This window comes from Panthera tigris, chromosome E1 (genome assembly GCF_018350195.1).
Source record: "Panthera tigris isolate Pti1 chromosome E1, P.tigris_Pti1_mat1.1, whole genome shotgun sequence".
In the NCBI taxonomy this organism is placed as follows: domain Eukaryota; kingdom Metazoa; phylum Chordata; class Mammalia; order Carnivora; family Felidae; genus Panthera; species Panthera tigris.
The window spans coordinates 50,324,380-50,344,892 of record NC_056673.1 but is presented as its reverse complement, the minus strand read 5'-3'; the positions used below and the strand labels follow the sequence as shown (position 1 = coordinate 50,344,892).

At 42.3% G+C, this 20,513-nt stretch overlaps 1 protein-coding gene across 1 annotated transcript in view; it reads right to left on the bottom strand.

Moving 5' to 3' along the window:
* Positions 1-20,513, bottom strand: part of MAP2K6 (mitogen-activated protein kinase kinase 6) — a 115,236-nt gene that overhangs the window by 34,710 nt on the left and 60,013 nt on the right. The window contains exon 2 of the mRNA XM_007073444.3: positions 2,859-2,925. Coding sequence (XP_007073506.2) covers positions 2,859-2,925 — 67 coding nt within the window. The remainder of the gene's footprint in view (positions 1-2,858; positions 2,926-20,513) is intronic.

The following is a 20,513-nucleotide window of genomic DNA, read 5'->3' as shown; positions in this document are numbered from 1 at the left end:
TTAAAGTTCCGACTCTTGATTTCAGCTCAGGTCATGATCTCACAGTTTGTGAGTTCGAGCCCCTCACTGGGCTCTGCACAGATGGAATGAAGCCTGCTTGGGACTCTCTCCCTCCTTCTCTCTCTGCCCCTCCCCTGTTCGTTCTCTCTCTCCAAAGAAATAAATAAATATTAAAAAAAAAACCCTGATGTAGAGAATAGGTATAATGAAACTATAAAATACTGATGAAAAGAAGTCAAAGAAAATCTAGATACTTGCAAAATCTACCAGGCTCATGGATTAGGAGATTCAAGTTAGTAAAGATGTCCATTGTCTCTAAATTGATCTATATGTTAAACACAATTTCTACCAAAATCTCAGCAAGTTTATCTGTAGACACAGACAAGCTGATCTAAAACTAATATGGAAAAAATAAAATAAAAAAATAAAACTAATATGGAAACAGAAAAGCACTAGAATAGCCAAAATTATTTTGAAAAACAAGAACAAAGTGTGAAGCAAAGTGTTCTTAAAATTGTCACCAAAAGCATGATCCCTAAGAAGAAAAATTGCTAGACTGGATTTCATCAAAATAAAAGAATGAAGAGACAAATTATAGATTGGGAGAAAATGCTTTTGAATCACATACCTGACAAACTCTTTATGTCTAGAATATAGAAAGAACTCTCAAAATTCAACATTAAAAAAGCAAGCTAATTAAGGAATAAGAAAAGATGTGCACGGACACTTCACCACTAAAGATACATGGATGAAAAACAAACACCTAAAAATACTCAGCACCATTCACCATTAGAGAAACGAAAATCAGAACTGCAATGATGTATCACTATACATCTATCATAATGGCAAAAATGGAAAATAGTGTTAATGTTGGCAGGGACGCAGAGAAACTGGATTATTCATAAACTGCTAACAATGTAAAATGGTACAATCATCCAGAAAGTACTTTGGAAGTTGTTTCAGAGCTAAAAACAGACTTACCATATGACCCAGCAATTGTACTATTGGACACAGGCCCCTTGGAAATGAAGACTTATTTTCAAGCAGGAACTTGTTTTTATCATTGACAGCCCCAAACTGGAAACTACCCATATCTCCTTCAAAGGCTAAAGCGTTAAACATAGTGTGGCATATCCATACCATTGAAGGGGGTCAGCAATAACAAGGAATGAATTATTGATACACGCAACAACTTGAATGAACCTCAAGGAAACTATGCTGAATGGAAAAGCCAACCTCGAACAGGAGGAGATGCATGATGCCATTTATGTAACAACCATGGAACAACAAAATGGAAATGGGGAGCAGATTAGTGGTTGTCAGAGATTTGGGCTACAGGTTAGAGGTGGGCATGGCTCTAAGGGAATGACGCCAAAGAATCTTACAGTGTTGATATAGTTGAGTATCTTGCTTATGGCTGTGGTTACATAAGTCTACAGATATGGTAAAACTGCATAGAGCTACACACACACACACACACACACACACACACACACACACACGAGTACGTGCAGTACTGGTGAAATCTCAGTAAGTTCTATGATTTGCCACTTTGTTTTGATATTGTGTTGTTGGGGGGGGGGGACACAAACTAGGGGAAGAGTCCATGGGACTTCCCTGTACATTTCTGTATAATATCCTGTGAATCTACAATAATTTCACGATGAAAAGTTCTAAAAGTGTATCACGTAGAGTCCAATACAGATAGTACAGGGAAACAATATATTTGACTCTAAACTCTCTAGAAACCAATCAGAGGGGGAAAGTTATTAATTACACAGGTCTTAGGTCCAGAGGAAAAAACAAAAACAAAAAGACCAAAAGAACTAACCTCAATAGCAGATACGGAAGGAACCTTATCCTGTAGAGCCTCACGAAAGGAATCGTGCAACGTGAGCTTGACCCTTGAACTATGGTGTAGAACCCTGAAGACAAGCCCTCCACTCCGCTCTGCACTTAGGAGATTCTTCAATGGAATGCAATGGCAATGGCCTCGACAAAGTCTTACGGTAGACATGATCATTTTTACCAGCACATTCCAACACCAGGAGGTGCACTTACTGATAGGATGGGTCATGGTTAAGTCCAAAAGCCTTCTGAAAGGGAGGCACCTTTGTAGAGATGAGCAAAGGCCTTGCAAACTCAAGCTTCAATTGGGATGGCCTTTCTTTATGCTTGCTCTGCCCCTCCAATACTCCTGTTACGACTTTTTTCCTTGCAATTTCCGTTCCTCCCAAGCAGATGCTTTATAAGCTGGTCATACTTCCAGCGGGACAGGGGGGTACTCTCACTCCCCCACAGAGTGAAAAAGAAATTAAGAGGGAGAGAACGGGAGAGGGTAGCCTGCTTCACCAGGACTCGAGCTCACTTAGGGATCTGGGCCAAAGCCTCTGCTAATTAAAAAAAAAATGCTCCTGTGCCTCATTTTGCCCTCTATTTATATGGGATGGGATTTAGGTGTCAGGATGCTGAGTCCTTACCAAATTCCTTCTTTCCATCTCAACTCATGTTTTACAGTAGTGGCTTTACACGGGGATTCGCTTGTTGGCCCAAGCCTATAGGGAAAAGGCAGAAAGTCCATGTCCGGGAACCTTTCATAAGACTCCATCTGCCAAATGACTTTGTGACACTCAATTTTCTGCCAACCGGTAATGTGAGACACTGAGTTCAAAGTGACCCATTCGATATAGACTGACGGACCTATTCCAGGTCCATGGCTTTCCCCTTTAAAGGGCTCTTCTTTCTAACGATGCTTTCCATAGTCGAGGCATTGCGCACCAGTCCAGAAATGAAACCCTGTTCCCAGGAAATCTGTAAAGTGGAGTGTTTGGATTAAGACGATGATCTTGCCAACTTACGTGGAACTGGTCTGAGGTTGTTCAAATGCTTCTTTTGGAATTTTAAGGCCAGGGTTTCGCTTCCTGCCTATGGGGGAAAGACATAAGGATAAGGTTAAGGTCTAAATGACAGCATGAGAGTGGGGACAGAGACTGCAGCAAAGGAAAAGGGCTAGCCTGGGAATGTGTTGCTCTCATCTCCCCATTCAGAACCCCACTTCCCACCCGGGAAGCCTGTGAGTGACAAGCACCCAAGCCCCAGGCAGAGCACAGCTTCCCAAATGCTCTGTGGTCGTGGATGAAGTTTTTCGCCACTTACGGGTGAAAATATCCTTATTAGAATGCTAACTCTCTTTACCCAGGAAGACCTGCCCTTTCCTCCCTGCTGAGAGGTGGTCATTCTGAGTTCTTCATTCTTTCTCATACACAACGATGATGATGGTATAGATGGTGTCAAATACAAATTTTTTCCCCTTTAATGTCAGTCAAATGTAGTCACCCTCGTCTCAGCATCTTACAACTTTCTAATTTAATCTGTAAACATCTGATAGAGTCAAGTCTGGAGGTAAAATAAACAATACTTTCCCACGCTTCTGTCCTGCCCATTTCTCAACCACCTGCCATATAAGCTGAAACGCCTAAAAGATGGAGAGAGTATTTATTTACATTTACCCTGTTCCAAAAAGGAAGAAGGGTAATAGATGGGCTCATGCAAAGAGGTTATCGCCTCTTTGGGGGCCAGATGGGAATGTAATCCATGTGTTCATCCCTGAGCTGAAACTACAGAGAATTTGGCTCAAATAATTGTTGCTGATGAATAAAAAAAAAAAAACAAAGAGCAGACTGAGAAATGCCAGCTCAGGAGGCAGATCAGAGAAAACAGTCTCTTAAGGGCCCAGGATTTTCCTCAACTAAGGAGATTCTGTGCCTCCTTCCTTTCTCTGGTAGGAGAAACCAGAACAGAGCTGGATCAAATGCCCATGGTCCTCCTTTCCTTCTCCCCCCACCCCTGCTCTACATCGCAGGGGTGCACACTATGGCAATGACGCAAGCCCCATAGAGGGTCGGGTAGACGCGGACGGATAGAGACTCTCAAGATGCAAAGAAACTTAAGACATCAAACAGTATAACCTCCTGGTAGGAAAATGACATCCAAAGTCTTCCATGATTGCTCAACATCACAGAGCCAGCAATGACCCAGTAGGAATCAGAATCTAGGTCTCGAAAACCCAGATTGGAGCTCATTCCCCTAGTCTACAATGGAAGGAGTTTAGAGATGATGAGAGGAGGGGGGCAGGGGAACATGGGATTATGAGCTTTTAAAAACTCGGCTTACATCTGGTACTTCACTCAGTAAGTGACCGCCAGAATCACTGTTCACCTGACTCTCGATATCCTCAACTGTAAAATGGGGAAATAATACCAATACCTACCTTCCTGGGCTGGATATGAGAACCATGAGGTGTCCCATATGAAAGAACACAGACATACCTTAAATAGCTGTTAATTATAATCATTCAGAGGAAGAATGTATATAATCTCACTGGGTGTTGTATGGAAACCAATCTGACAATAAATTTCATATTTAAAAAAAATGAGTCATTTAAGGGGCGCCTGGGTGGCTCAGTCAGTTAAGCGTCTGACTCCTGATTTCAGCTCAGGTCACGATCTCACGGTTCGTGGGACCGAGCCCCCCATCAAGCTCTGCATTGACAGTGTGGAGCCTGCTTGGGATTCTCTCTCTTCCTCTCTGCCCCCACCCCCCGCGTGCACTCTTTCTCTCTCTCTCAAAATAAATAAACATTTTAAAAAAATCACTGCAGAAATTCATAAGCACAATTGGTCAGATTATCACAGCCCAAGACAATGTGCAATTGAGTCTTCTTTTCCCCCTCTATGCCTTCAAAGTCCAAAATGAAGATCAATTCTGCCGAATTGCATAAAGGCAAGAAAAAATATGCTTGGCAGCGGTCAGTGCAGAGAAAGCCTTTTGGGTCCACCTTCATTATAACAGGTCTTCTCAACTCTCTCCTCCTTTGGGCTTACCTATGTGTTTTATAAGACTCAAGACTCACTATTCACCTCCTCCTCCCAGAGTTTGGAAGGCCGCTTAGCACATGTTACTACGTTAGTCAGTTAGGCAATGCAAAGAACTGTGTCCATACATATGGGTAGACAATACACAGGGCTGTGCCGTATACCAAGAATGTTAAGTAGCTGGATCTGATGGTGAAAATCCAAATAGATGAATGGCCTAATTCCAACAATTCCTATCCATGAGCCTCAGTCAAATAGATAAGGATTGCTATTTTAAATGGGATACTCCAGTGAGGAATGAACGGCAAATTCCATTTGTCCAGATAACTACATCTATACTCCAGCACAGGCGACAGGTAATTCAGATCTCCCAGAGGCTACAACCCTGTAGCCCTCTCAGCGAAAACAAAATAAAACAAAAGTCAAATACATTTCACCTGTGAAAAAGGCATGGTTGCCACGTAAGCAAACCAAAAGCAAAAGTTACTCTGACATTCCTACATCTCTCGCTTCTTCATTTCTTACTCAGCTCTTTTTTAAAATTTTTTTTTTTAACATTTATTTATTTTTGAGACAGAGACAGAGCATGAACGGGGGAGGGGCAGAGAGAGAGGGAGACACAGAATCGGAAGCAGGCTCCAGGCTCTGAGCCATCAGCCCAGAGCCTGACGCGGGGCTCGAACTCACGGACCGCGAGATCGTGACCTGAGCCGAAGTCGGACGCTCAACCGACTGAGCCACCCAGGCGCCCCCTTACTCAGCTCTTAAGATAGATGTTGAGAGAGAGAGAGAGAGAGAGAGAGAGAGAGAGCTATTTATGGGACAAACTGCCTTTGAAAAACAAACAGCGATGAATCATTCTACCACAGCAATTAATTATTAGCCATTCATTATTACACTATAGCTCAACAAATCATCGAAATATTACAAAGAAAGAGTAATATTATGAGAGAAAGAGAGAGCAACCTTTGGGCACAGAGACTAAAGGAATAAAGGACCACAACAAAAAAAAGTCTTCCAGATGTGAGAAGAGAAGGCTCCCTCTTCTCTGACAGCAGCCAGCGAAACAGTTGCAGGGGACACAAAAGCTGGTTGAATTACGCGGTTGGTATACATCCCGCCTTCATTTCTGATAGTGCATCAAATAAAACAAAAATCACAGACACACGCACCAACATTCCATAGTTCACTTACTTGCCCATCACTGAAGGAGGAGCCCAGTAAGAGGCCAGAAGTGACTCTGATGAGGTTTGCAAGGCTGCAAGCAAGACTAGCAGAAGAACACCACACACGAGGCATTCTTTGCTTAGTGCTGAAGACCACACTTCAGCAGAGGGAAGCAGAACTGAACAGACTCCACCCTCCCCAGTGCGGATTGCAGCAAACCTCTCTGAGTTTATTGTTCCCAGCAAACCGCCAACTTCACAGAGAAAGAAGGAAAGTGGGTCCATTTAGACACCAAGGCGTGATGTTAATCATTAACTAGACTTGGAAGAATAAATCTATAAAGTAATTCTGGCCAGGACCGCATTCTCCAGCCTTTCTACAAATGCCTCTTTCATTTCTTAAAAGGAAGAAAAACAATACATGGTCAGTTTCCAGCTGTGTTTATTTCTAAGCAATCTGTTCCCCCGCAAGGCTGCCAACACCTGATGCTAACGTTTAACACGTTAAAAAAAAAAATTAGGCAAGGAGACCATACGAATTAATACAGCTAAGTGCCCAAGTATGTTAAGTGGCTGTCTCTTTTGATAGCCTAAAGCAAAAACAAAAACATAAACGTATCAGGAAATAGGCTCTGTGTGATGTCACATGGACAGAACCACCTTCTCTGAGAGAGAGAATTCTGTGTATTCCTGCAGACCTCAACAAACTCTGCCCTCTTACTGGTACAATCTGCAAAGTGTAAGCCTCGTTGGCTTGGCTGGGCATATGCAGTGCTAGATTACATCAGCCTGTATCACACCCGTCGCTTGTTTTCTTTGAAAACGCAGTCCCGCCACACACATACATCTGCAGAAATTCATCTCAAACCGAAGCCAGGGTCGTTACGATCCTGGCCCGGAGCAAAATGGCACTGGAGCCTAAAAGCCTTGCCAAGAGCTCGCAAACATTTCCCAGGCCACAGAAATGTTCGCTAGCTTCGGCCATCCTGAAAATGATGGGGTGTACCAGACCTCTTGCTCGGTACCCACGCGGACAGGCTACGCACAAAGAGCTTCTCTCATGTGCTTTATTACATAAAACAGAAGACTGTGCTCCAGTGCCAACCCAAACAGCAAGAGAATCCCACAGGGTCAACAGAAGGTGGCATCGTAAGGATAGGCTGACGCCTAAATATGTGTCAGCTCGGCCGAGGGCTGGGGGTGCGAGGGGGGGCATGATTATGACGGTTTACGGTTATTGACACAGCTTTACAAAAGGATGGCATGGCTTCCAGGGCCAAATTTATTTTAAAAATCTGTTTCCCCACGTCAGTGGGGTTTCCAGCCAAGTCACTGGCAACCTGGAGGCCTTGGCTGCCCTCTCCTTCATACTTGCATCTAGGCTTAAGTCCCAAGGGTAGCTGGCACTGAGATCGGCAGAGAAGTGTCATTAAATGTTATTAAATGGCGATGATCAGACGCAAAGCAACTAATGGAGCAGCGGGAAGGGAGTGCAGGGAAAAGCTGGCTTTACAACAGCGGTAGGACGCCGATGCTCCTGTTCCCCCAAACCCCCGGCTCGCACCCACCCCTGAGGCTCTAGCCGGCATGCCGAAGTTCTTCAGAATTACATAAAATTTAGAGAAAGAAAGCCCAAAAAGCTCGTGTTAAAACACGCAGTCATTTTGATTTCAAGGAGGGAGGTGGATTTCCTGGGACCTTGCCTTTATCTTTGTACTGCCTCTGCCTAGAAGGCTCTGGCGCCCTTGTGGACGGGAACCCAAACTTCCACATCCAGCTCTCATATCGCATGGCCCACAGAACCCCCTCCCAGACCTTCCTGAACACCGCTTAAGGGTCACGCATCCGGCTTTCACATTCCAGCATCTCACCTACAATGTGAACCTGACGTACTTTACCGAACCCCCGCCATTTTAGTTTAAAATGTCCGTCCACTCTGTCTCTGTTGGTGGGAATGCAAACTGGTGAAGCCACTCTGGAAGACAGTATGAAGGTTCCTCAAAAAGTTAAGAGGGCTGCCTGAGTGACTCAGTCAGTTAAGCATCCAACTCTTGGTTTTGGCTTAGGTCATGATCCCGTGGTTGGTGGGACGGAGTCCTGCATCAGGCTCTGCGCTGACAGTGCGGAGCCTGCTTGGGATTCTCTCTTTCTCTCTCTCTCTCTCTCTCTCTCTCTCTCTCTCTCTCTCCTTCTCTCTCTTCCCCTCCCCCACTCACACACACACACACTCTCTCTCTCTCAAAATAAATAAGTAAAATTTTTTAAAAAGTTAAAAATGGAACTATGCTATGATCCAGTAATCACACTACCTAAAGAATACAAAAACACTAATTCAAAAGGATACATGAACCACTGTGTTTATTGCAGCATTATCTACAAGAGTCAACCTATGGAAGCAGCCCAAGTGTCCACTGACAGATGAATGGATAAAGAAGATGTTTTATACACACACACACACACACACACACACACACACACACGTACACACACACACACACACACACACACACATATATATACAATGGAATATTATTTAGCCATAAAAAAGAATAAAATCTTGCCATTAACAATGACATGGATGGAGCTGGAGAGTATAATGCTAAGTGAAATAAGTCAGTCAGAGAAAGACAAATACCATACGATATCACGCATATGTAGAATTTAAGAAACAAAACCAACAAAAGGAAAGAGAAAGAGAGAGAGAAATCAAGAAACAGACTCTTACCTCTAAAAAACAGACTGATGGTTACCAGAAGGGAGCTGGGCAGGGGGGTACGGGAAGAAGATAAGGGAAACAGATGATGGGGACTAAAGACCACACTTATCATGATGAGCACTGAGTAATGTATAGAATTGTTGAATCACTATATTACACACTGGAAACTAATAGATTAAGCCATTTAAAAAACCATCCACTCTGTCTCAAACAGATCTGCACGACTGTCTTCCACTTCTATTCCTCATACCATGTCTCACAATGTCACATTATTTTTGCATTTATGTATTTACTTCTGCATTTATTACTTATTTAGTATTTATCTTCCCAATAGAAGTTCCATTACGGCAGCAATGCCGTACGATGCCCAGTGCCTGCACATCATAAATACTTGTGGGCTGAATATTTGTTCTTTTCTCAACTGTTTTGAAGATTAGTATTGAATGAGCCCTTCAGAAAAAAAACAAAAATAACAGACTGGAGTAGAAATAGCACAAACTTCAACACCAATAGACCTCATTTTAAATCCCAGCTGTGCCACTTATTAACACGGTGAGCTTGAAAATATGTCTTAAACCCAGTTTCCACACCTGCAAATGTAAGATGAGAGGCTCAGGTCATGGAGGGACTCAGCTGGCACAAAATATGTGAGGATATCTAGCAGGGTCTAACATATAACAGGTGCTCAATATGTACTAGCTTCTGTTCTCCCTTCCATGTTTGTGCTAAAAGTTTTAAAATATGAGCTAAATAGAATGTTCCCTGTATGGGGAGCATGTTTCTTCAGATGTCCTCTGTTCTTCCTCTCTTATGTTATTTATATTAAAACTACATTTTTCAAGATGCCTGGGTGGCTCAGTCGGCGAGGCCTCCAACTTCGGTCAGGTCATGATCTCACAGTTCGTGAGTTCGAGCCCCGCGTCGGGCTCTGTGCTGACAGCTCAGAGTCTGGAGCCTGCTTCGAATTCTGCGTCTCCCTCTCTCTCTCTCTGCCCCTCTCCTGCTCTCGCTCTCTCTATCTCAAAAATAAATAAACATTAAAATTTTTTTAATTAAAAAAACCTACATTTTTCAAACATCTCATTGATTTTGAACCATATTCTCTTGGTTCCCACTGACCATGGGAACCATTTCAGCTCTAGCATTCAGGATCTCCGGAAGCGAGGCCTCAGAATCCGTATCTTTTTTTTATAAAGGGCTTACTTTTTTAAAGCAGTTTTAAGCTCATAGGAAAATCGAAGGGAAGGGAAGGCACAGAGATTTCCCATATACTCTCTGCCCCCGTACGTGCATAGCCTCACCAACATCAACAACCCCCCCACCAGAGTGATGCGTTTGTTACATGTGATGAATTTACACTGATGCATCATTATCACTCCAAAGTCCACGGTTTACATTAGGGTTCACTCCTGGTATTGTACATTCTATGAGTTTGGACAAATGTATACTGACAGGTATACTGATATATATGACATTTACAGATATGCATGGATATCACTACAGTATCATACAGAGTACTTTCACTGTCCTAAAAGCCCTCTGTGCTCTGCCTGTTTATTCCTTCCTCTCCCCAACCCCTGGCAACCACGGATCCTTTTACTGTCTCCATAGTTTTGCCTTTTGCAGGATGGCATACAGTTGGAATCATACTGACTGGCTTCTTTCACTTAGTGATATTCCTTGAAGGTTCTTCTGTGTCTTTTCATGGCTTGGTAGCTTCTTTCTTGTTAGCATTGAATAATATTCCATTGTCTGGATGTGCCCCAGTTCGTTAATCCATTCATCCACTGACAGGCATCTGTTGCTTCCAAGTTTTGCCAATTATGAATAATGATCCCATAATTATCATTTCATAATATTATGAAAAATAAACATCTGTGCGCAGGTTTTTGTGTGGACACAAGTTTTTAATTCCTTTGGGTAAATAACAAGGAGTGTGATTTCAGGATCATATGGTAAGACTACGTTAGTCTTGCAAGAAACTGCCAAACTGTTTTCCAAAGCGGCTGCGTTACATACTTTTTTTTTTTTTAATCTCCCCAAGCGATTGAAGATTCCAGCCAGGGTTAAGAACCCCTTGTCAAGGGTATGTTTAAGTAAAGTGTTTCCTTTTTTTCACCTTTTCTCTCTTCATGAGGACAAGGTCACTCTCCCCTCAGTTCCTGGTCCTTCCCCCATCACCAGTCAGTTCTTTCTGGCCAGTAAGAAATTCCAGATGAAGCTCCTGACCAGGCTCTCTATGTCTTCGAGCCAAAACTGTTAATAATTCACCAAAGTAGACATTGCAAGGAACAAAAAGTTCATCAAGCTACAAACTCTGCTCTGAAAGAGTCCGGGGATAAGAAAACCCAGTTCCTGTCCTATCAGAGGATTACATGACAACTGTCACACCATGAATGCACAGGAGGTTCAAAGCCGATGAGGGAAATGAAAAACAAATGGTCTCATGGGGGAAGTGATATTTTAGGTGGTCCTTTGATCACTGGTAGGCTTTAAGGGTACATGAGGATTTATTATACAATAGGTCTTCTTTTAACATATTTAAATGTTTCCATTATAAAAAGTTTTTAAAAAAAAATAATGGGTAGGATATTGACAACCAGAACACAGAAATGCAACAGTGAGGCTCTAAGCAGAGTGAGCATGAGCTCCTAGTGGTGGAGAGAAGGCACTGTGGTATATTCAAGAAAACTGTAAGTTATCTACTTCTGACAAAGTAAAGGATGGTAGTAGAGAGAAAGCTGGGAGCATAGGTTGGAGCCAAAGACTGAAAGCCCAAAACTAATAATCTTTCAATTTCATATTTAAGAAGGGAAGTCAGCTATGTTTTTCAGTTGAGGAGGTCACGTTAGATCATCCACATTTCAGAAAAAATAACGTAACAAGGTGAATCTTACATCTGCAGAATATTTTGAAACTGTGGGACACACACAGACACAAACAGACACACACACACACCCATATACACACACCTGGGTGTTTTAAGCTTCCAGGTCTCGGCTTATATTTTCCCTGGAAGGTTGCCATCACCTGTCTCTACTGGTCAACTTGAACACTCAACTCAGGCATGTTCTCCTTCTGGGAGACTTCCATAAAAAATAAAATAAAATAAAATAAAAGTAGAATAAATGCTCCTCCTCTCTGCGGTCACAGCAGTCTGGATGTCTCCTTTCCTATACTGATTGACTGAATCCATCTGTTTACCCCTGCCTTGCACTCGAATGCCAACTCTTCAAAGCCACCCACCATGTCCTACCTAGGCACGGGGCAAGCACTAGACCCAAGAAGTCAGAGGCAGAGACCACAGCCATCTGACTGATAAATAAGCTACTTAAACTGTATGGAGGGGGCACCTGGGTGGTTCAGTCGGTTAAGCGTCCGACCGGCTCAGGTCATGATCTCGCGGTTCATAGGTTTGAACCCCGCGTCGGGCTCTGTGATGACAGCTCAGAGCCTAGAGCCTACTTCAGATTCTGGGTCTCCTTCTCTCTCTCTGCCCCTTCTCTCTCTCTCTCTCTCTCTCTCTCTCCCCCCTTCAAAAATAAATAAACATTAAAAAAAATTAATAAACTTTATGGAGGCAAAACCCATAGGCTCTGGTAATTTACTGGATTAGAGGTGTGGAAGATCAGAAGATAAGCAGTAACAGCAGTAACACTAGTAGTAGTAATTTGGCTTTTTTACACCTAAATGAAATTAAGTGAAAGAAGAAGGTCAAGGCCAGTTGGGATGGGTGGTGGAGAAGGAAGACAATGAGTCCCAATTCTGACAAGTAAAGTCTAAGATGCTGGGGTGGGGGTGGGGGAACTGTGACAAATTTCAAGCAGACAAATGGAGCTTAAGGTGGGGGGTCGGGGGGCGGGGAATATGCACACCTGGGAGTGACCAACAAAGGTTGAGAGTTGAAAACAAAACAAAACAAAACAAAGTAGAGAGTTGGATGAGAGGCTGAGAAACAAAAAGAACAAGAGAATGGAAGGCAGACAAGTCGAGAACATTTTGACAGAATGAGATGTGAATGAAGCATCAGTGAAACACACAGAGAATTGCTGGATGTACCAAAGAGGAATAAGCCAATGTGTTCAGAGCAGCACCATCAACTCATTCGGAAATGGCCGTATTTTCAAAGAATGAAAGCACTCAGAAGACTCTTCTTACAACCTCAGGTGATCGAAGCTCTTTTTTTTTTCAGACTGGGTTGAACTGAAGCATGTTCTCGTGTTAACAGTTTGATGCTGACTATGTGTTCTTGAAGGAATGTAAAAGCAAATCACAGCCAATGCCCTTTACTTGTGGTCTGGGCCCCGAGTGAAGGTAGGAGGCAGGCAGTGGTTAGGTGGGGAATCCCCAATGTCTGTGCTCATCTTCCTCATTTATGGGCTGCTTCATTCATGAGTCTCTACTGAAAGGAAATGTAGTCATACGAATGTTAAAGTACCACTCTGAAATAAAAATGTGGCAAGGGGTTGCCGAGAAATTTAGTGACGTGTTTCACCTTTTCAAAATGGTGCACTAAATTTTAGTTTAGGTTTAAAATTAGCACTCATATTTTAGAGATAAATACTGAAATATCTCCAAATGAAATAATACGGTTGTAGAGTTTGCTTCAAAATAATATGGTGGAGTAGGGGTGGGGAGGGGAGCTATAGATGAAATAAGATTAGCCATGAGTTGGGAATTGTCAAAGCTAAGTGACAGATAACATGGTAATTCATTGTCCTGGGTGCCTGTAAATATGTGGAATTTTCCAAAACATAAAGATTTTATTAAATAGCTACTGAACCACAGAAAATTCTCTTTTAATACTTAAAATAGAGGGATAGTGAATAAGAGGGTTGAATTTCTTTTTTCCTCGGGAGAAATAGATTATTTTCCCCCCTCTGGTCCAAGGTCATACTTTTAATAGCAATGTGATCACCTCCCTTCTAGCCAAGGAAAACTACAGAGGAGTAACTTTGATTCCACCAGCTGCATGAAGGCTGAGATGCAAAGAAATAACACAGGAAAGTCCTTCATCTATAATCCTTCTTAGAGTGTTAACCAGTGCAGAGTCTATCCTGCCTCTCTCCTGATTTCACCCCACTTCTCCTCTTGAACTACATTCTACCATGATATCATTTACCCATGAAAGAAGGTACACCTTGAAAAGAAGCATCTGATATTCATCTCTGTAAGGATATATTTCATGACCTTATGTGATGCCCTCTTTATAAAGACTCAGAAAAAAATGTGTGTCATCAATAATTAGAAGAGTTGGCTTCTTCTGTATAATTGATCAATCTCTCCCTATGGATAACATGAATGTTTTCCTTTGTGTTTCCGTCCTTGGGTTGGTGGCTAAAAACCTGGGACACCTGGGTGGCTCAGTCGATTAAGTGCCTGACTTCAGCTCAGTTCATGATCTCATGGCTTGGGAGTTCGAGCCCCGCGTCAGGTTCTGTGCTGACAGCTCGAAGCCTGGAGCCTGCTTGGGATTCTGTGTCTCCTTCTCTCTCTCTGCCCCTCCCCTGTTCACACTCGTGTTCTCTCTCTTTCTCAAAAAAAAATAAATATTTAAAAAAAAAAAAAACTTTTAAAGCTTAGGGCCAAACTGGGACTCATATTCATATTTGTGCCCAAGTAAGTATTTTCTTTTTTTTTTAATTGTTTTTTTGGAATGTTTATTTATTTTTGAGAGAGAGAGACAGACAGAGCATGAGCAGGGGAGGGACAGAGACAGAGGGAGACACAGAATCTGAAGCGGGCTCCAGGCTCCGAGCTCCGAGCTGTCAGCACAGAGCCTGACACGGGGCTTGAACCCACCAGCCGTAAGATCATGACATGAGCCGAAATCGGGTGCTCAACCAACTGAGCCACCCAGGCGCCCCCCCAAGTAAGTATTTTCTGTTTGTGTCTTATCTACCCCTTTAATAACATTTTATCATGGAGCATCTTAGATACACGAGAAAGTAAACAAAACGATTGTAATCAACTCGCATGAACCCATTCCCCAGCTTCAACAAATATCAACTCATGGCCAATTTTGTTTCACCTATACCCACCCACCTTCCCAGACAACAAATCATTTTGTACATAAATATGTTACCTAATATCTCCAAAAGAAATTGACTATTAAAAAAAACATAACCACAAAGAGTGTCATCGCATGTGAACAAATAAATAATTTCTTAATATCTACTCAGTGTTCAAAATTCTAATGGTCTCATAAATATCTCAAATAGTGTTAAATTATGGTGTGTTTAAATCAATATCCAAATTAGGTCCATGTTTTATGACTGCTTGATAAAATTTCTTCTGTCTCTCTTCGTCTATAAGCTCCCTCTCCATTTCTTATTATCTGCCCCTCCCTCTACATGAAATTGTTTTGTTGCAAAGATCTGGCCATTTGTTCTATAAAGCTTCCCACTGGGTTCTGCTGATCTTATCCCTTGTTGATTCCCACACTCCTCTGTAAGTTAGAGCTCAATCAGATTCAAACATGACTTTTTTGCTTGGCAAGACTCCCTCACAGGTGACCTCATTTACTTTTTATTTATGCTAAATTGCTGAATTATATGCATCCTAGTAAACTATCTTCAACTCTTAATGGAAAAAGGAAGAAATAAATAAATAATCCCTCAACAACACTTGGTATTCAACAAACTTTTTAATCTTTGTCAGTTTGATAAGTAAACAAGAGTACCTCATTGTTTTTAATCACATTTTTAAAATATTTAGCACAGTTAACAAATATATTAACAAATATTTTTGTATGTCTACTGATATCTGTGTTTGTCTATGAACTGCCCATTCAAACTATTTGCTCATTTTTATATTATTATTATTATTATTATTATTATTATTATTATTTTATTTATAAGAGAAGACATTGCCCCTTTGGAAGTTTGTATTGCAACACACACACACACACACACACACACACACACACACACACAATGTTTGGGCTTTTCTCCCCTTTCGATTATACAAAATTTAAAATTTTTACATTCCTTTCTGTCCTCTGCGTTTTTTAAAAACTTTTTAATGTTTATTTATTTTTGAGAGAGAGAGGCAGAGCGTGAGCAGGGGAGGGGAGAGAGAGGGAGACACAGAATCCGAAGCAGGCTCCAGGCTCTGAGCTGTAAGCACAGAGCCTGACGTGGGGCTCAAACCCACAGACCGTGAGATCATGACCTGAGCCAAAGTCAGACACTCAACTGACTGAGCCACCCAGGCGCCCCAGTGGCCTCTGCCTTTTTATAAGGCAAGAACATTGTTTCCTCTTCCCCAAAACCTCCTGTTAGATAGTTGTCCCAATGCCACCTGTTGATCTGTCCCTTTGTTCCTCCATTAATCTTATATACCTTTTTAACATCTATACCTCTTCTATAAGTTCATTGGCTTCCATGTCAAAAAATAATTAAATGTAATGGTCACTGCAGACATCTTCACTTGATCCCGACTTGAAGAAAACTTCTAGCCTTCCACCTTAAAAAAAAGTATGTTTGGTTTAATTCATTCGTAGAAGTATATAACTGTTCACATTTTTGTGAGGGGAGTAGGCTACCAAAGGTTCCCAAGATGTGCCCGTATCCTAATCCTTGGAACCTGTGAATACTACCCTAGTAACACTTTTGCAGATGTGATTAAATTAAGGATTTTGAGATGAGGAGATTATCCTGGATTATCCAGGTGGGCCCTACAGGCCATCAGAAGTGTCCTTATAACGAGAGGAAAGGGGAGGTTCAACTTGCCCAGAGAAGATGGAGGCAGAGACTGGAGTAAGGAAGCCACAGTCCCAGGCATGCCGGCAGCTCCCAGAAGCTACACAAAGCAAGGAAAGGATTCTCTCCCATTCTCTCCCAGAGCCTCTGGACGGAGCCTGGCCTGCCCACACCTTGATTTCAGACTTTGGCCTTCAGAAGTAAGACAGAATAAATTTCTATTGTTTTAAGCAACCAAGTTTGCAGTAATTTGTTACAGCAGCTGCAAGAAACTAATACAGCGAATTATTAGAAATGGACACTGAAGTTTATCACATTCTCTTTCAAAACTTACCCAGTGTCTCTCTCCTACCACACCCAAGCTGCCCCACTCTCTACCAAATAGGTTTCTTACTTTTCTGTCTTTTCCCCTTCTTTTCCCCTTCATTTTCATTCCCTTTATTTCCTTATTAACTGCTTCTGCTGCAGGACTTCCAGAGCATCCTGTGATCCTACAATCCTGGTGGTCATAGAAACACCTAGAAAGCCTTGACAATAAAAGGGGACAAAACAAGCGACACTGAGAAGCTAACTGCAAACTAGAAGGAGTGGGTATGGGTAGACGGAGCCATCCCACTCCTTGGTGGATGCCCTTCGCTGGAACAAAGAAGGAATGAATGCTGAACTGGAAGGCTTCCAGTTCTAACTGGATGCCATCTCAAAGGAAAACTTCTAAGAAATGCAGCCCTTTCTCCAGGCCTGTGGCTCATTCTGGAATCCCTTATGCCCCCTGCCAACAAGAAACAAGAATGTAAAGAAACCGTGGCCAAAACAACATCAAAAAACTATGTCAGGATCCTTCACCGTGCAACTCTAACCTTCCAGCCTGGAAAAAAAAAAAAAATCAGTATAATCCTTTGCACTAAGGTTGCTTCTGCAATGTCTAAGTCACCTTTGTTTTCCAGGGAGGATGGTCGGTCTGAGAGTCCTGTTTTGCAAACCATAGTCAACGTACTCTCCTGGCTTAGTGCATTTTCCCCTGGGCACACTCCTCGGTAGAGGTTCACGGCGGTCAGTTAAAAAACAGAGACCAAGAAATAGCTTTGAGAACACCACGAAATTTAAATGTGATTTTCCAAGACGAGAATGCTAACATACAAAAGCAATCAACTTAATTCCAAAGCAGAGTTCTTGATGTGAATCTACTCGTATTTCAATACTATGTCAGATCCTGTGGGACCCTTTAGGGAAAATTCCACAGTGCCATAGAAAGACTTCAGGCCCTCAGTTTCTAACTCTGGATAAGCCATTGTCACCGTAATTAACAATTATTGCTTCAGGCAGCACTATAACTCAAGGTGTCAAAAAAAGTGGAGTTCTTTAGTCTTGGGTAATAAGTCTAGAAATTGTTCCAGGCAGTCAGTCACCGTGAAACATGTAAATCAGTTAATGTCCAAGACTCAGGACCCAAAAAAGTATATAACTTCCTTACCGCACCAAGAGACTATTCCACCTACCCACGTGATCAGAAATGGGAGTGAAACGTGTAAATTTAAATAGACTCTGTGAGGTCTCTTACACCGTTCTCTATACAACTTTCCCAAGCCAGCTTTAATGGCTCGTGAGAAGGTATTAATCTAAGCCTCATCCTTAAAATGGGAATATCTGTATCTCACCTTGGTGGAATGACACAGGCTAAGCAAAACATATGCAGGGCCAGTGGATACAACTGTGTTGGATAATTGAACGCTGAAAATTGCCATGTCAAGCTACTCTACCATTTTTGGCAGGTGCATTCTTTTTTTTTTTTTAATTTTTTTTAATGTTTGTTTATTTTGAGAGAGAGAGAGAGAGAGAGGGATGGAGGGAGGGAGAAGCAGAGAGAGAGCATCCCATGCAGGCTCCGTGCTGTCAGAGCAGAGCCCGACGCTTGGGCTCAAACTCACCAACCGTGAGATCATGACCTGAGCCGAGATCAAGAGTTGGACGCTTAACCGACTGACCTGCCCTGGGGCCCCTAGGTGCTTTCTTATTAACAAGTAACTGCTCATTAGAATAATAATAGCAACTAATATTTATTGAGAATTTATTACATACAGGCGTGGTGCTCAGCTTCACACATAAGCTCTTAATTTAATGATGAGTACGACTGCATGGGATGAGTATTACTTATTCCATTTCAAGGCCCTTGTCCAGACACATGGAGCTTTACAGATGTGAGCAGTCGGCTTTCCTATTAAATATAATGATATGCAGTCCTTCAATTGCAATTACTTTTCGTCTCAAGTCTATTTCCATTAGCTCGTAGAGGGATTATTGCCGACCCGTGTCCGGGCTCTCCCTAAAATCTGGGATCCGAAAGTAAAAGTTCTGGGTTAAATCCCCTGTGCAGACTTTCTACCCCGATGCCCAGACTTCTTAAGATAACACACGTAGGTTACAAAGCTGTTTACCAGGAACCACTGTGACCTGACCTAAGGCCTACCAGGAGATCAAGGCTCAGTCGAAAAGCTCTATTGTCATGAACTTTGTCCAAGATATTTTATTTAACCCTTCTGGACTGTAGTTCCCCTGATGCTGAAATGGAAAATATTCCATCGATAAAACTAGCTAATCTTCTCATTAAATGGAGCTCTGGTATTTGGAAGAACACGATACCAGTTTCATAGACAATGTCATAAAGTTGTCTACCGTGTGATAGTTCTGTGGTATGTTCGTAGACCAGCACTCCTTCCCTAAGGGGGTTCTGATAAAATTGATAAGCCTGTCTCCTACCTGACATAAATTGCTTTAGTGGGAGGCTAATGGCCAAGTGGCTATTTAAAAGCTGTCACTATGGCTTCTGTTTGCAAAACACTGTGTTAGTGCAACTTGGGCTCTGCGGGGATGCCCCTCTCTCAATACAAAAAAAAAATGGTGGGTGGGGGGCTTTCAGTCCATTAATGGACTCCTTGATTGGCTCATCCTGATGGTCATCTCAGCCTGATGTTTCTCCCATTTTACCAGAAGATTCACCAGTTCTGGGCTGGACTAAACACTCAAGGTCACCGAAACCCTTAAATCTGATCATATTCCAAACACCTCAACACTCAACATAAAATAAATGCACAAAACTAAATATATTCCAACCAATACCTTGGGGGAATTTTCTATGATGGAAGAACTCCTGCCTCTGAGTAACTGTGGTACTTTTTCTCCAGGAAACTGCCCCCTTCTGCAGTGCTTAACAAATAAACCAACCAACAATCAACACTCTCTCTGCATCTGGCCACATAACCAGAATGAGAGTCCACTAGGGGCTGTTGGGCCTCTGGAACAATGCCTGGGAAAACCATTTGGAAAATCTGCTTTCCATCTTGCTGAAACCCCATTTCTCTCTCACATCCGTAACTGTCCTAGGTAGGATATGCTCTAGACTTAATTTTAGCACAGGACTCCCAACTCTGTAACTCAATCTCTTTGTCAAAAGGACACATCAATGAAAACAGGAAAATACACAGACTTTGCAAAAAAAAAAAAAAAAAAAAAAAGGTAACTGTGGGCGGGGAGACAACACATAGTATATTGAGGAAGAAATAAGAATCTAAGGACAGTTTGGGAGTTTGGGTTCTTTTGTGCATTTGTTACCACTTTCTAAATACGATGGGAAATTTGAGCAGCTGTCTAGCTGAGAAAAGAAGCCAATGGGGAAAGAGACAAAGAGGCCAGAGAAGTACACAGAAATGATGGGGCAAAATTCCCAACGGGCAGCGTGGGATCAATAGCACAGTGGAGAAGGCTGGACTCAGAGAAAGGAGTGGAGGGTCTCTCTTTACCATAAGAAGGAAGAAGGACATAAATAGTGACAACAAAGAGAAAATTCAAGGGGCGCCTGGGTGGCTCAGTTGGTTAAGTGTCCGACTTTGGCTCAGGTCAGGATCTCATGTTTGTGGGTTCAAGTCCTGCAACAGGCTCTCTGCTGTCAGCACAGAGCCCGTTTTGGATCCTCTGTGCCCCTCCCCGCAACCCCTTCCTCTCTCTCAAAAATAAATAAACATTTAAAAAAAAAGAAAATTCAGTGTGAAGGGAAGTTGAG